Source organism: Esox lucius, chromosome 2, assembly GCF_011004845.1.
Source record: "Esox lucius isolate fEsoLuc1 chromosome 2, fEsoLuc1.pri, whole genome shotgun sequence".
NCBI lineage: Eukaryota > Metazoa > Chordata > Actinopteri > Esociformes > Esocidae > Esox > Esox lucius.
In genome coordinates, this window is record NC_047570.1 from 27,232,636 (window position 1) to 27,245,133 (window position 12,498).

At 43.1% G+C, this 12,498-nt stretch overlaps 1 protein-coding gene across 3 annotated transcripts in view; it reads right to left on the reverse strand.

The window, feature by feature from the left end:
• Nucleotides 1-12,498, reverse strand: part of LOC105022650 (transient receptor potential cation channel subfamily M member 7) — a 49,762-nt gene that overhangs the window by 17,835 nt on the left and 19,429 nt on the right. For all 3 annotated transcript variants that reach the window (XM_029124499.2, XM_029124500.2, XM_029124498.2), the window contains exons 6-21: nucleotides 12,101-12,225; nucleotides 11,774-11,945; nucleotides 9,126-9,300; nucleotides 8,844-8,967; nucleotides 8,530-8,602; nucleotides 7,269-7,369; nucleotides 5,793-5,927; nucleotides 5,556-5,609; nucleotides 5,312-5,452; nucleotides 5,017-5,151; nucleotides 4,641-4,918; nucleotides 4,267-4,495; nucleotides 3,043-3,198; nucleotides 2,714-2,857; nucleotides 1,201-1,329; nucleotides 331-579 (exon numbers count right to left, since the gene is read on the reverse strand). In XM_029124499.2, the coding sequence (XP_028980332.1) occupies nucleotides 331-579; nucleotides 1,201-1,329; nucleotides 2,714-2,857; nucleotides 3,043-3,198; nucleotides 4,267-4,495; nucleotides 4,641-4,918; nucleotides 5,017-5,151; nucleotides 5,312-5,452; nucleotides 5,556-5,609; nucleotides 5,793-5,927; nucleotides 7,269-7,369; nucleotides 8,530-8,602; nucleotides 8,844-8,967; nucleotides 9,126-9,300; nucleotides 11,774-11,945; nucleotides 12,101-12,225 (2,420 nt within the window). The remainder of the gene's footprint in view (nucleotides 1-330; nucleotides 580-1,200; nucleotides 1,330-2,713; nucleotides 2,858-3,042; nucleotides 3,199-4,266; nucleotides 4,496-4,640; nucleotides 4,919-5,016; nucleotides 5,152-5,311; nucleotides 5,453-5,555; nucleotides 5,610-5,792; nucleotides 5,928-7,268; nucleotides 7,370-8,529; nucleotides 8,603-8,843; nucleotides 8,968-9,125; nucleotides 9,301-11,773; nucleotides 11,946-12,100; nucleotides 12,226-12,498) is intronic.

Below are 12,498 nucleotides of genomic sequence, written 5' to 3' on the forward strand. Positions count from 1 at the left end.
TTGACGTACAATGGCTTTATAGAGTATTCAGACCCTTTCTAAATCATGTCTAATCAAGCGCAGGTGGACTACAGACAAGTTGGAGAGACATTAAGACACAGGATATTTTTAAAAAATCCTGTTTCCACTTTGTCACTATGGACTATTGTGCGAAGATTGATGTAAATCAATCTAAATGTAATCAATTATGAATTCATTCTATAAGACAACAGAAAGTGAAGAAAGTAAATGAATCAAAATACTTTCCAAAGCCATTGTAAATTGATAATCACTTTACACTTACAATTTTAAGAAATTTGATTAGTAAAGCATAAAAATAAAAGTACTCACCATTTTACTAATCATCATCACATATGGTCCTGCTTGCTGGTTGACTGCCAGTGTGTCTAGGAGTCTTACATACCAGAAAATGATATTCAAGCAGTACACAGTCCGTCCTGGGACAATATCTTCGCCTCCTATCCTCAATCCAAATCCCACAAAGAAGGTGACAATAGCCACGAAGTCTGAGAGGTTAAAATAGTCACTGAACCAGATTTTTACCTTCTGGCTAATCTTCCCAGCTTCAGACATAAATATCTACAAGGTAAAAAAAGAGACAGAAATAAAACAATTCATAAAAATGTAGACTGATATTCACTGAAAGTGATGTCCCTTTTAAAGATATTAACTACACCAATCCTGAAGTGCTTATCCAGTAACCAGCCTGATACCCTACAGAGCAAGCGATACCATGTCGAATTGACACAAAAAGTTCCTAGATGGAAACTGAGGGTCTTATTTACATTACAAGAGATAATGAGAATAACAAAACTTATTTGCAGAATAATTCCAATAATGTTGGAATTCACACCTGCATGTTCTAGATGTAATCATGTTAACGGTGTGTTAGAAAAGCATTGACCTGGGTGCAGCAACTGCAGTAATGATAGAGAGAACTATACTCGTGTAATCAGGGCATGCTAATCAGGCCATTTATTTTCTGGAGGAAAACACTATTGTTTTCACACTTGCAAATCTCCAAGGGGGGTTGAGAGAAAACGAGGCACACACTAACTCGCTAACTGGTGTCTCGAGTGGTCTTGATTGATATCGGCAAGTGTACCCAAAAAAAGGATAGCGCTTCCGATACGCCGCGGAATATGGCTTGACACAGACACTTTGAAGACAATCCTATGTTTTGGGTTGGCGTTTGCACACCTCTCTTATCTTCTCGATGGCGTAGGTGAATATGTAGAGGATGACCACCCACTCCTGAGTAGATGGAAACTCCGGCATCTGGACCAGAACCACGAACGAGTACAGCATCAGGAAGCCCAGATACGCCAGCTAGCCAGGAGACACACAAACACCACCCCTCTGGATGTTACACCAACATCTACAGGCACAAATTTCTACCAGGCTATAAAGAAACACAACATTTTATGTAAAATAGCTACAAATAAATAAAATACAAAAAATATGTATATATATTAATTTTTTTTGGAAAATCTGATTTTCTTATAAAACAAATCGAATCAATCGTCAAATTTCACTGGTACTAGACAGTATATATTTTAAGTTCAGAAATCTGGAATTATATTCAAAGGTCAACACTGTTCAGAAATCCGGAACTGTACTCAGAACTCAACACTGTGGCCCTGCTTCATAAAATATCCCACAGGTCTCTTTAGAGGTCAACACTGGGCCTGACTGTAGGAATTTGAAGTGCAGGTAGTTCAGCAGGGCAAAGTCACACCTTAGTAGTGACACGTCCACTACAACACCTGCCAAATCCTAATTACAATCAGAGCCAAGCAAAGTAATTCTACTTACTCCATGTGAGTAGGTATGCTCAGTTTTTATTAAACCAATACCTTTTTGCCACCTGGCATGTACTAACACGCCTTCTACAGTATTAACGTTTGATAGGATCCAGTTATAAATAGTCACCACAGAGACTAAAAAAAGCCCTTTTTCAATTTACACCTACCAAAAGATTTATGTAGATAGTAACCATGGTGTGACTTTGCCAAGCAATTAGCAGCTCTGTCATTATACAGTCCCATGTAAACATCAGCCATTCCAACTACGGCCCGGGGGTTCGTTTTGTGTGTGTGTGTGTGTGTGTGTGTGTGTGTGTGTGTGTGTGTGTGTGTGTGTGGGTGTGGGTGTGTGGGTGTGTGTGTTGGATGGGCCTGACTAAATTGAGACTGATCATTGCTGATTGAAGCAGGCACCAGGCAAAGGTGAGACCGAGGCAACCGAAGAGATGTGACATACACTGTGAGAACTGGATCATTATGTGGCAGTCAGCATAATCTTGTTGATTGTGTGGTAGATAAGCATTGATCTGGGTGCAGCAGCTACAGCTATGGTAAGGAGCACTATTCTGATGCTATCAGGGCACGCCAGTGAGGCCAGGGCACCTGGAAAATGCCTGCGGTCAGGGGTGTGTGTGTGCAGCTCACAGGGGATGGGAAGTAGAGGGCTGGAAAAGTACACATGCCCCAGCCCTTCTCTGTCCACTCGATACAGACTGGTTCCATTCCATGTCAGCTAGCCCAGGTCTCACACAAACAGTTTGCGTCGCGTTATCAGCTATCCCAGCTGGGCATAATTGTCTCACGCCAGACCATTATATTAGTCCTAGAGTAACACATACAAGATCGTTCCCAGCTTTTCCTGGCCAGTTCACATGGAGAGGATAGCGGTAACATCCAGGGTTTCTTACCGTGTTGAACCAGAACTTGACGATGGGGGCGTGGTAGAAGGCGTAGAACTTGGTGGTCAGAGGAAGTCTTCGGGAGCGGACCTGTATCTCCACCTCGTCCTTCACCACCACGTTGTCATTCGCCCTCGCCTCCTTGAACACGTCCTGATGAAACAACCCTCTCCAGTCAACAGGGCAGTCTACACTGTGGGACTGCTAACATCAATGCATTGCACTCATTCTGAGTGGATTTCCCCAGACAGGACCAGCCTCAAGGTTAGCCGAAAAACACAGTAAAAAAAAAGGCTAAATAATCACTAAGACAAAGTGCAGGTCACATTGACTCTGACCATCTGTATGTCTTCAGTTGTGTTCTGGAGGTTGTGTTCACTGTCCTCCATGGTCATCTGATGGGCGTCCTGACTCTGAGGGATGTGGGACATCTCTGCCTTGGACTTATACTCCAGGAGGAGGATCGCAGGAGGTACCAGGATACTGAGGATTACCTGGATACGACCAGTACACATCATCATATACACAAACACACACTTGAGCTAAAGTCTAAACACATTCTTCTGACTAAAGAATGACACAAAAATAAATTAACTTTGAATCCAATTACGCTATTAAAATAAACAGAAAGCCATTTCCTTATGTCAGGAAAGTTAGCACAGCCCTGTCTTTTCCATCACACAATAGTATCAGATGTGCCAAAACAAGAGAAAATAATGACAAATGATTGTATAACTTGGGAGGTTCCAGTCTTCCATACAGATTAGGAACTTGGACTGCTTTGGTTTTAACCATAGAACATAAGCTCTACCCAAGGACCTCTGAAGAAAGATTGATGCCCATGAGTTTGCGAGGGGTTACAAAGCAATTCGAAGTACATCATTTTAATGTCTGACTTATTTACAAATTGAGAAAATCTCAAACCCCAAGGAAACTTACATAGGACATCTTGTCCCAACAAAAACTGGTCGTGAGCTGAACAAAAGACGCTCATATAAGTCTCTATGAACCCCAGGGAAACATCTATAAGCCCATTTTGCCAATGTCAAAGCGCATGAGTCAACTGTCAGACACTGCAAAAACACGGCCTATATAGAAAGTCAGAAAGGAAGACATGCCTGCTCTTAAAAACTAATTGATGAAACTAAGGTTTAAGAAACTAAGGTTTATGGAATAGCTAAATTAAAGCCCAGAGCTGAATCCTTAATGTTAGAGGGACTTGAAGCATGTCATCTGTGCAAGAAAGCCCTCGAACATAAAATAGTTAAAACAGTACTGTAAAAAACAGAGGGCAAAGATTCCTCCCAGTCTTGCATGTATGAAACTGGTAACAAGAAATGGCTACATTAAAGGGATAGTTAGTCCTAGATTCATATTGGGGTGAAGTAACATTTATCTGGAGTTGTTCTTGAAGGCCCATGGAGTCATTTTTCAAGACAAGACAATATTCAACTCCATCCCAGCCTGGAATTACGATTATTAGCGTTGTCCAAAAAAAAAAAAAATCAACAATCGTTTTTTTTTGTTTTTTTTTAATGTACTACATCACAGGAAAGTGTCACCTTGTACCAGGAGTTCTTCCTCATGTTGAGTCTTCCCATCCACATGTCTGAAAGCAGTAGCTGGGTGCAGGTGTGAGCCACGAAGGGCCGTAACCGTGACGACACAGCCAGCTTCAGACAGGTGCTGTTACTCCAGTTCTTCAGTTCATAGGTCAGCAGCTTCATTGCCATGGTTTCATCCTGTCTGAACGACTGTTCTAGGAGGTCCACTGCGAGGGTGCCAAATTCACTATGAAATAATTACAGGGATTATCTTATTTATAATTATCTACATAACATCACTGTGATTACAACAGGCATATTATACTAATTGAAAAAAACAAACATCATTTACAGTGCAACATTATTTCCTACTGCTTTGTAGTGTGTCTTACTTTGAGTAGTCTTTGAGTTCCTCCGAGGTGTCGTCAACCACGTCACTCTTCTTGGCCTCGTAGCCCATGGAACGACAGAGCTTACAGGCCACCAGTGCCTTGGCCATGCTCTCCTCGCCATGCTGCCAGAAGAACAGCGACATCTTCTGCCTATTCATCAGGACGGCCCACACCAGCAGCTCGTTGAACGGGTAGGGAAACCTGCGAGTCTCTGGGTCATCAATGTCGACTATCTCCTCCCTGGCTTTTTTCTTGGACTGGTCTGTTGCCGACTCCAACTAAGAGAGAAAGGTGTGGGAGAGGGGGAGTTATTCAGCAGGCTCAGTGTGAGAGTGTGTGTGTGTGTGTGTGTGTGTGTGTGTGTGTGTGAACGTACTTTGGGTTTGTATGGCTGTGCAGTCTTGATGAAGTGGTTGTGCCTGGTCTTCTCCTTCTTGTCAGCCTGGATACTGAAAGACTCCTGACTCTTCCTTAGGTGGGATCCAGGCCCTGCAGAGTGGCGACCAGACCTCTGAGGAGAGAGTGGGGGAGGGTAGAGTGAGTACACTAGAAGAGAAAGAAATGTTGACTGACACCAACTATCGACGCTGTCGTCGATTAGTGAATTTGCAAGCTCAAAATGAGCAGAGTTTGAGGAATTGTCTTAACACGTTGTACCCTTTCACCCTTACCCTGCTGTTGCCGTGGAGATTGTTGTAGATGATCCTAAAGCGTTTCCTGGTGTAGTTGCACCTGTAAGTCCCACCCATCAAGTACTCTATCACCAGGCCAATGTCAATCAGTGTGATCTTGTAGTTAGGGGGGAGGTTACCCTGGAAACGATCAGAATGACAGTTATTTACTAATAACACTAATATATTCAACAATATCATCAATTACTCTAGTTCAATTTGATTCAGGAAGTCAGAACTGCACCTGTTTGACGTCCCTTACGAGGTGGAAGAGTGTTGGATTGGCTGGTGATTGTTTCTAGAGCCCCGAAACACACACACAAAGATCAGGAGGACCATGGACAAACAGATCTCTGAATGTTAGATTCCAGAGGACATACACGTAATTAGAATGAACGCTACCAACAAGAGCCCTTGTCTGTGAAACCCTTGTGTGTGTTAATGTATGGGTGCTCAGGCAATGAGTGTATTAGTGTGTTACCATGTTGTACAGCTCCTCCAGCCGTGTGATGGTAAGGAACCTGTGCATGCTGACTCCATTCTCTATCAGTAGCTTCACAAAATCCACACGGTCCATCACTAAGGCATCCAGCATGGCCTGTTCCAACGAACCCACCTACACACACACACACACACACACACACAGACACACAGACACACAGACACACAGACACACAATAAGCAAGGATCTAATTTTCTTTGAGTTAGTCATTAGTGACGGGAATATACCAGACCAGTTGAGTTAGGGTCCCGGTCAGTCTACAAGACCCGGCTTCAGCCTCCTGTTGCTGAAGGACCACTGACGGAGTGACTTTCTTAGGGGTTATTTTGAATTAAATGAACAGGGTCTATGGGTCCAGATGTCTGCACTAAAGTTAGATTGTCTACTTCACACACAGTAACTGCTGTGGTTGTTTTGCTGCACTTGTTTTGAGAACACACTGCTCTGGAAACTTTCAGAGATGGAGAACAGCACTCATTTAATAAACACAGATGGAAGCTGATTCAATGTACGTTCACACATTCTGTGATTATACTAACAAAAAGTGTACACATTCATTAGTGAAATACATTTCTGTAAGCTTTACAGGTTAAATAGTAATGCACAATCTGCATACAAAGTACAGTTGTTTTGAATTCTACAGTGAGAGCAGAGAGCAAACTAGCAAATCTGTTATAACCAAAGCGCATATTAACTAATGTCACAGACTTGAATTTTGCTAGAATAACTGAAGAACATTCTAATCAAAATCATTGTAAAATCCCATTACAAAGAAAAAGCCTATAACTGAGGATGGTACTGAAGAGCTGCAGATTTGTTCTAGATGTCAGCAGACAGATGTACCTGTAGCTACTGTCTGTCGACGAACACAGACAGACCAACAGAAAGACATACCAGTAACTGCTGTCCGTAGACGACCACAGACAGACCGACAGAAAGACGTACCAGTAACTGCTGTCCGTAGACGACCACAGACAGACCGACAGAAAGACGTACCAGTAACTGCTGTCCGTAGACGACCACAGACAGACCGACAGAAAGACGTACCAGTAACTGCTGTCCGTAGACGACCACAGACAGACCGACAGAAAGACGTACCAGTAACTGCTGTCCGTAGACGACCACAGACAGACCGACAGAAAGACGTACCAGTAACTGCTGTCCGTAGACGACCACAGACAGACCGACAGAAAGACGTACCAGTAACTGCTGTCCGTAGACGACCACAGACAGACCGACAGAAAGACGTACCAGTAACTGCTGTCCATAGACGACCGCAGACAGACCGACAGAAAGACGTACCAGTAACTGCTGTCCATAGACGACCACAGACAGACCGACAGAAAGACGTACCAGTAACTGCTGTCCGTAGACGACCACAGACAGACCGACAGAAAGACGTACCAGTAACTGCTGTCCGTAGACGACCACAGACAGACCGACAGAAAGACGTACCAGTAACTGCTGTCCGTAGACGAACACATGATTCTTGGCAATGTCCACCCGATCCCAGGCGAGAGTCAGAACCAGCTGGTCAAACGCAGACGCATTGGTGCCTGGAGATGTGTGTAAATGTAAGTAAGCAAAAACAAACACGTACAAATAAATAAATAAACAAACAAACACAGGCACAAAAACACTAGATGTGCAGTCGTATGAATTGCTAAGCGAAGCCAAAATAATGTTTTCTGCAGACCAAGCAACAAGACAAACACAGAACAGGGTAAGGAAGTCATAGCACAAAATCCAAAATACAGATCCACGGAAATCTCAAACACTACCAAAAACATACGGTTTAAACAGGACCACATCTCAACATGGCATCCAATATTGTCCATATCAACCAATTCAGTCAGAGCAACAACTACCTAAACTTAGAATTCTAGACCTAGACTGAGAATGAAGTACAGAGCACCCATTGGAGAACAACGTCCTATATGTTCCTCAAGGTTTGTAAGGACATAAAACCTTACATGTTACCTGCTATATTTATTTTGGTGCCCATGTGTAGTTTAGGCCTCTATTCAATCTGTATATTTCTGATTGACCATTGCTGCAGTCTTTCTCTAATGCAGGAACATTGCGCTGCATTACTGAATTTCTTCAATATGTATTACACAGAAGCCACAGTGTTACTAGATGATTAAGGCTAGTTTGGCAGATGACTGGCTGCAGGCTGGGGATCCATCATGGACTGGATCAGAGAGGATCTACATAGCGGGTGGATTGACCGAGGGGGCCTGGCAACACTAAACACCGGGGGACAGTAGAATTGCTGAACAGGTGAATACCTATTCTTTTAGCTCGATCTTAGAAAGCGGGGGTGAGAGTGAACGGAGAAAAGTCAAGGACAGCATTGTGTGTTGTGAAACTGGAGCACAACGAGTGCCTAGCAACAATCCTCTCAGAAACCCGGAGAGAAGCCCAGTGAGAAAGACAGATAGGAAGAGGGGAGAGAGAGAGACATTTAGACCGTGAGGGAAGAGACCGAGCAATAACCTCTCAAAACATATCTCGTATCTGTTTCAAAATGAAAACATTAAAATGTCAATTTGGCTAAACAACCAGCAGTCTCGCCTTTCGCTTTCTTTCGTTATTGTAATCGTTTCAGTTGCCCTCGCCCTTTCCCCATCAGACAGGGGTCAGACAGAGAGCACAGATCTGCTGTCAGTCAAACAGTAGGACACAGATGGAGTTACGCTTCACACGCACACACCTTTGAGTAATGCCCTCAATATGGCCACATCAATGTCCTGGTGATCGTCAGAGCCAATGTGAAACACAGTGATCTGTCATTTCAATGGTAAAGGGGGAGGGAGAGAGAGAGAGAGAGAGAGAGAGAGAGAGAGAGATAGGGAAAATGACAGATGATGTGTTCATTACAAGAAACAGGGATGAAAAAAAGAATGTTATTCATTATGGAATTTATGATAAATGCCAAACTTCTATCTTTAATGATTATAATCAAAATCTGGACTGAGGACATCAAAGTGCAGTATTGTAGGATTTATTTGGTGACTGTCTCTTTACCAGTTCTTTGCTCTTCATACAGTCCATGAGGGTCTGGAAGAGGTGGCTGGCATCACTGTGGCTGAAGTTGAACATCTTTTTGATTGTAGTGATGATGTCCATCTCCAGTCCATCAGGAAGACCCCTGAAGAGTTAAATAAAGTCACATGAAATAATGATCATTCCTCTAAGAGCAGGTCTCCACTAAAACTTAAACACCAATAACAAGCCATGAGAACACAGTAACGGTTTGTGCAATCAGTCAAGGGAATGTGTGTGTGTGTGTGTGTGTGTGTCTCTCACCCCCCCTCCTCTGTCTGTTTGTGGACATAGGCCAGTATGTCAGCAGCGCGGCCAGTCCCCTCACAGACAACTACAGGGACAGGGGGACTCTCCTGAAGGTACTCCAACACAGTCAGAATCACGTTGGGACCCCCCTCCAATATCAACGCCACAACCGGAACACCTTGACCAATACCTGGGAGAGGGGGAGACAGAAAGGGAGGGAAATGAATACAGGGTGAAACAGAAAACAGAGAAAGTCTAAACTAAATATTCTACTGTTTAAAGGGAACATCGGATGAGTCTCCACTGTCACAGCTGACCTTGTTTGCACTCAATCGGTGCAACTTATTGACCTCCTGCTGACTCCATCGTGCCTAATTGTTACTTGATTGTTTCTGTTAATGTGTAACTGACAGTTTTATCTTGCAATTGTTATGCCTTTGGTTCGATCGTCGTGGTAAATTAAAATTCGCCATTCCTCGGCTTACCTGGTTAAATAAAAGCGAAATACATTTTTTAATAAAACATCTAGACACGGGTCTTTGTTTATGATGAAAGGAGTAACACAGTAAAGGGGTTAATCTTGAGGGAGAGACATGAGGTCACGTCTTACATCTCCGTTTTAAGAGGGTGTGTCTCAACTGGTCATCTGACTTCCGCACCCTAATAACAGTGGCTTTCTACTCTGGCTGTACATATGGGTGTTTGCTCATGATATAATAATAGGGTACTAAGTTAGAGTGATAATAGTCTGCCTGTGGTAATCTGCCTGTCACACACTGGCACTTACAAGCCTGTATAGAGAGGTCAAAGAGGGCAGGAGGGATACAGCTACTAGATTAGCAGACAGTGACTGATACAGACTGATTTGAACTGACCCTAATGGTTAAATACTGTGTGGGGAAAGACCTACTGTAATACAACAGATTTCCTGGAGGAGTCAAGTACTCAACACTCAACACAGCCACTGAAAATGACGCCTGGGAATAACATGAATTACTGTATAAAAAAGGTATCCAGGATCCTGGATGCGGATTAGCAGACAATTTATTTATGAGAAGTTATAGAATATCCACAAAATGACATACCTTATTATCATCACCGCACACTTTTTGTCTCCGCCTAACAATTCCTAAAACATTATCTACAATATCAAAGCTTTCAGGAAATTATTTAGCCATTCTTCTAGCCTAGCCTTTTGATTAGTAAGAGTGCGTGTGTGTGTGTGTGTGTGTGTGTGTGTGTGTGTGTGTGTGTGTGGGGGGGGGGGGTTGTCTAAACCTGTCTCCCCAACCTCTGCAGCAATGTTGGAATTTAGGAATGCAATCTTCACCATTCCAAATTAGAAGGAACGTGTTTGGACGAGAAGGACAGCTTCTCTGAGAAGAAAAAATAAAAATCATGCAGGCCCAGTCCTGGATGTTCTGCTGCCCTAGGCAACAAAGAAAAATTCAGCCCGCCCCTAATCCATGCAAAACTAGAGTAGTGAAGACTAGGGTCAACCCCTTAACACAATTTCATGAATTTCTATCCATGAAACATTTCTGAAACAAGCAATTGCACTGGGTATATTGGGCTAGTTTAATTCTTGACCAATTAAAATGTAAGATTTTAGTCATTTTAACTAATTTGAATGGAAACCAGCAGAGGAAAGGCGGATGTTTTCATTTGATAGGGCACTCAATTCGATCAGAGCTACACATTACATCAAGAGACAGAATCTCTCTCATAAATTTGCCTACATGTGACCTCCAGCTTGCAAGCTACAAAAGAAACCTCATATCCTACTACTGTTTCTACAGCCGCGTGTTGTATATTAGATCATCTGGATCCCATCTGGTTCCCTACAACAGTATCCTGGTGAGGAACGCTGGGCATGGACAAGTTCAATATCTCGCCATCTTGGCTTTGGCAAAGTGGGCACTGCTTACCATGGCTTGTAACCAGTACAAAAGAAACCTCAAGGGTTTGTAGTATGGAGCGTTGGGGCCGCACCTAAGAACAGCCTATAACAGTGGTATATTGGCCATCAACCATTCCCACCTGTACCATATTGCTTAATTATCCCACTGGGTTAAAAATGTTTTTTCAATGTTTGGGGAACACAACATTTTAGGTGTTGTGTGTTGTTGAAAGTGGGTCAAGGTCGGTTAAGTTCAGAACATGCCTTTTGAATTTGCCACCACAGGTAGTTTCTTAAACTTGCCTGAAGGGTGCATAGCCCTTTTGATGCACAAGCAGTTCACTTTATCCTAATTTATATTTCCATATTTTTATTTGCATGAAGGGCTACAAGACATCTGATTCATACATATGGTCATTGTCTTTGTGCGTGTCAGTTACTACTTAACTACTTTGCTACATCTTGAAATAAACATTTTAAATATTGTCAAAGGTATGGGGCAAATTTATTGGAATGGGAAAATTGTCCATGCCGAGTCAATGGAGATACGGTACAAACATGCCTTTCAGGACAAAATTTGTGCAACATCGAATCTGAACACTGAAACCGCTGAACATTCCAAAGAAATAGCTACATAAACATTATTGCAGTTGTATTACATAAATGTGTTAGCTGGTTATTCACTATCATGAATAACCCAAGGGCTGTTCTACACTCACACTGATGGTGTGTGTGTGTGTGTGTGTGTGTGTGTGTGCCTCACGTGCGTGTATTCTCTGCAGGTTGATGTGTTTTTCCAGGTCACGGCGTAGATCGACTTCGGCTCCATACTTCCCCACCGTCCCATCATCCACCAGCAGGAAGTGGGAGTGGAGGTTGTTCAACACGTTCAACTTGGACAGGGGATTTAGCAATGTCTGGTAAGGGGCTACTACCTAGAACACACAGTGAGAACGTTCAGCTGAGACACAGGGGTAAAAAGAAAGCCACACACACACGCACACACAGACAGACAGACAGACAGACAGACACCTCAATCTGACTGGACGGCAGATTGTTAAGTGATATGATGTATGCACGTGTTCCTCACATCTCTCCCGATGAGGTCGTTGCGGTTCTCGATAACGCCCCAGGGAGCGATTCCGATGGTACAGATCTTCTTCGGGGATCTAGAACAGTGCTCCTTCAGCGCATCACCCACATGCTTGGCCACACCTGGAGGTCAGGGGTCAAACAGGTCCAATCAATACCAGGCAATGGATTCCAAGTCGAGTTGTCTGGACTGTTTGCAGAGGCTGATTATCACTATAAGGACCAGTCAAAGTAAACCCCAGTCTGTCTAATGCCAGAGATTCATAAACATATGCAGAGTAAAGTTGTGTTGTTGTTGGCAGTAGGTGGTGGTTGGTCCATCATAGCACATAGAAACATTGATTTTGGAATGTTACATAGTTAGCTGAAGTAATTAAGTACTCTTATTTACATTTA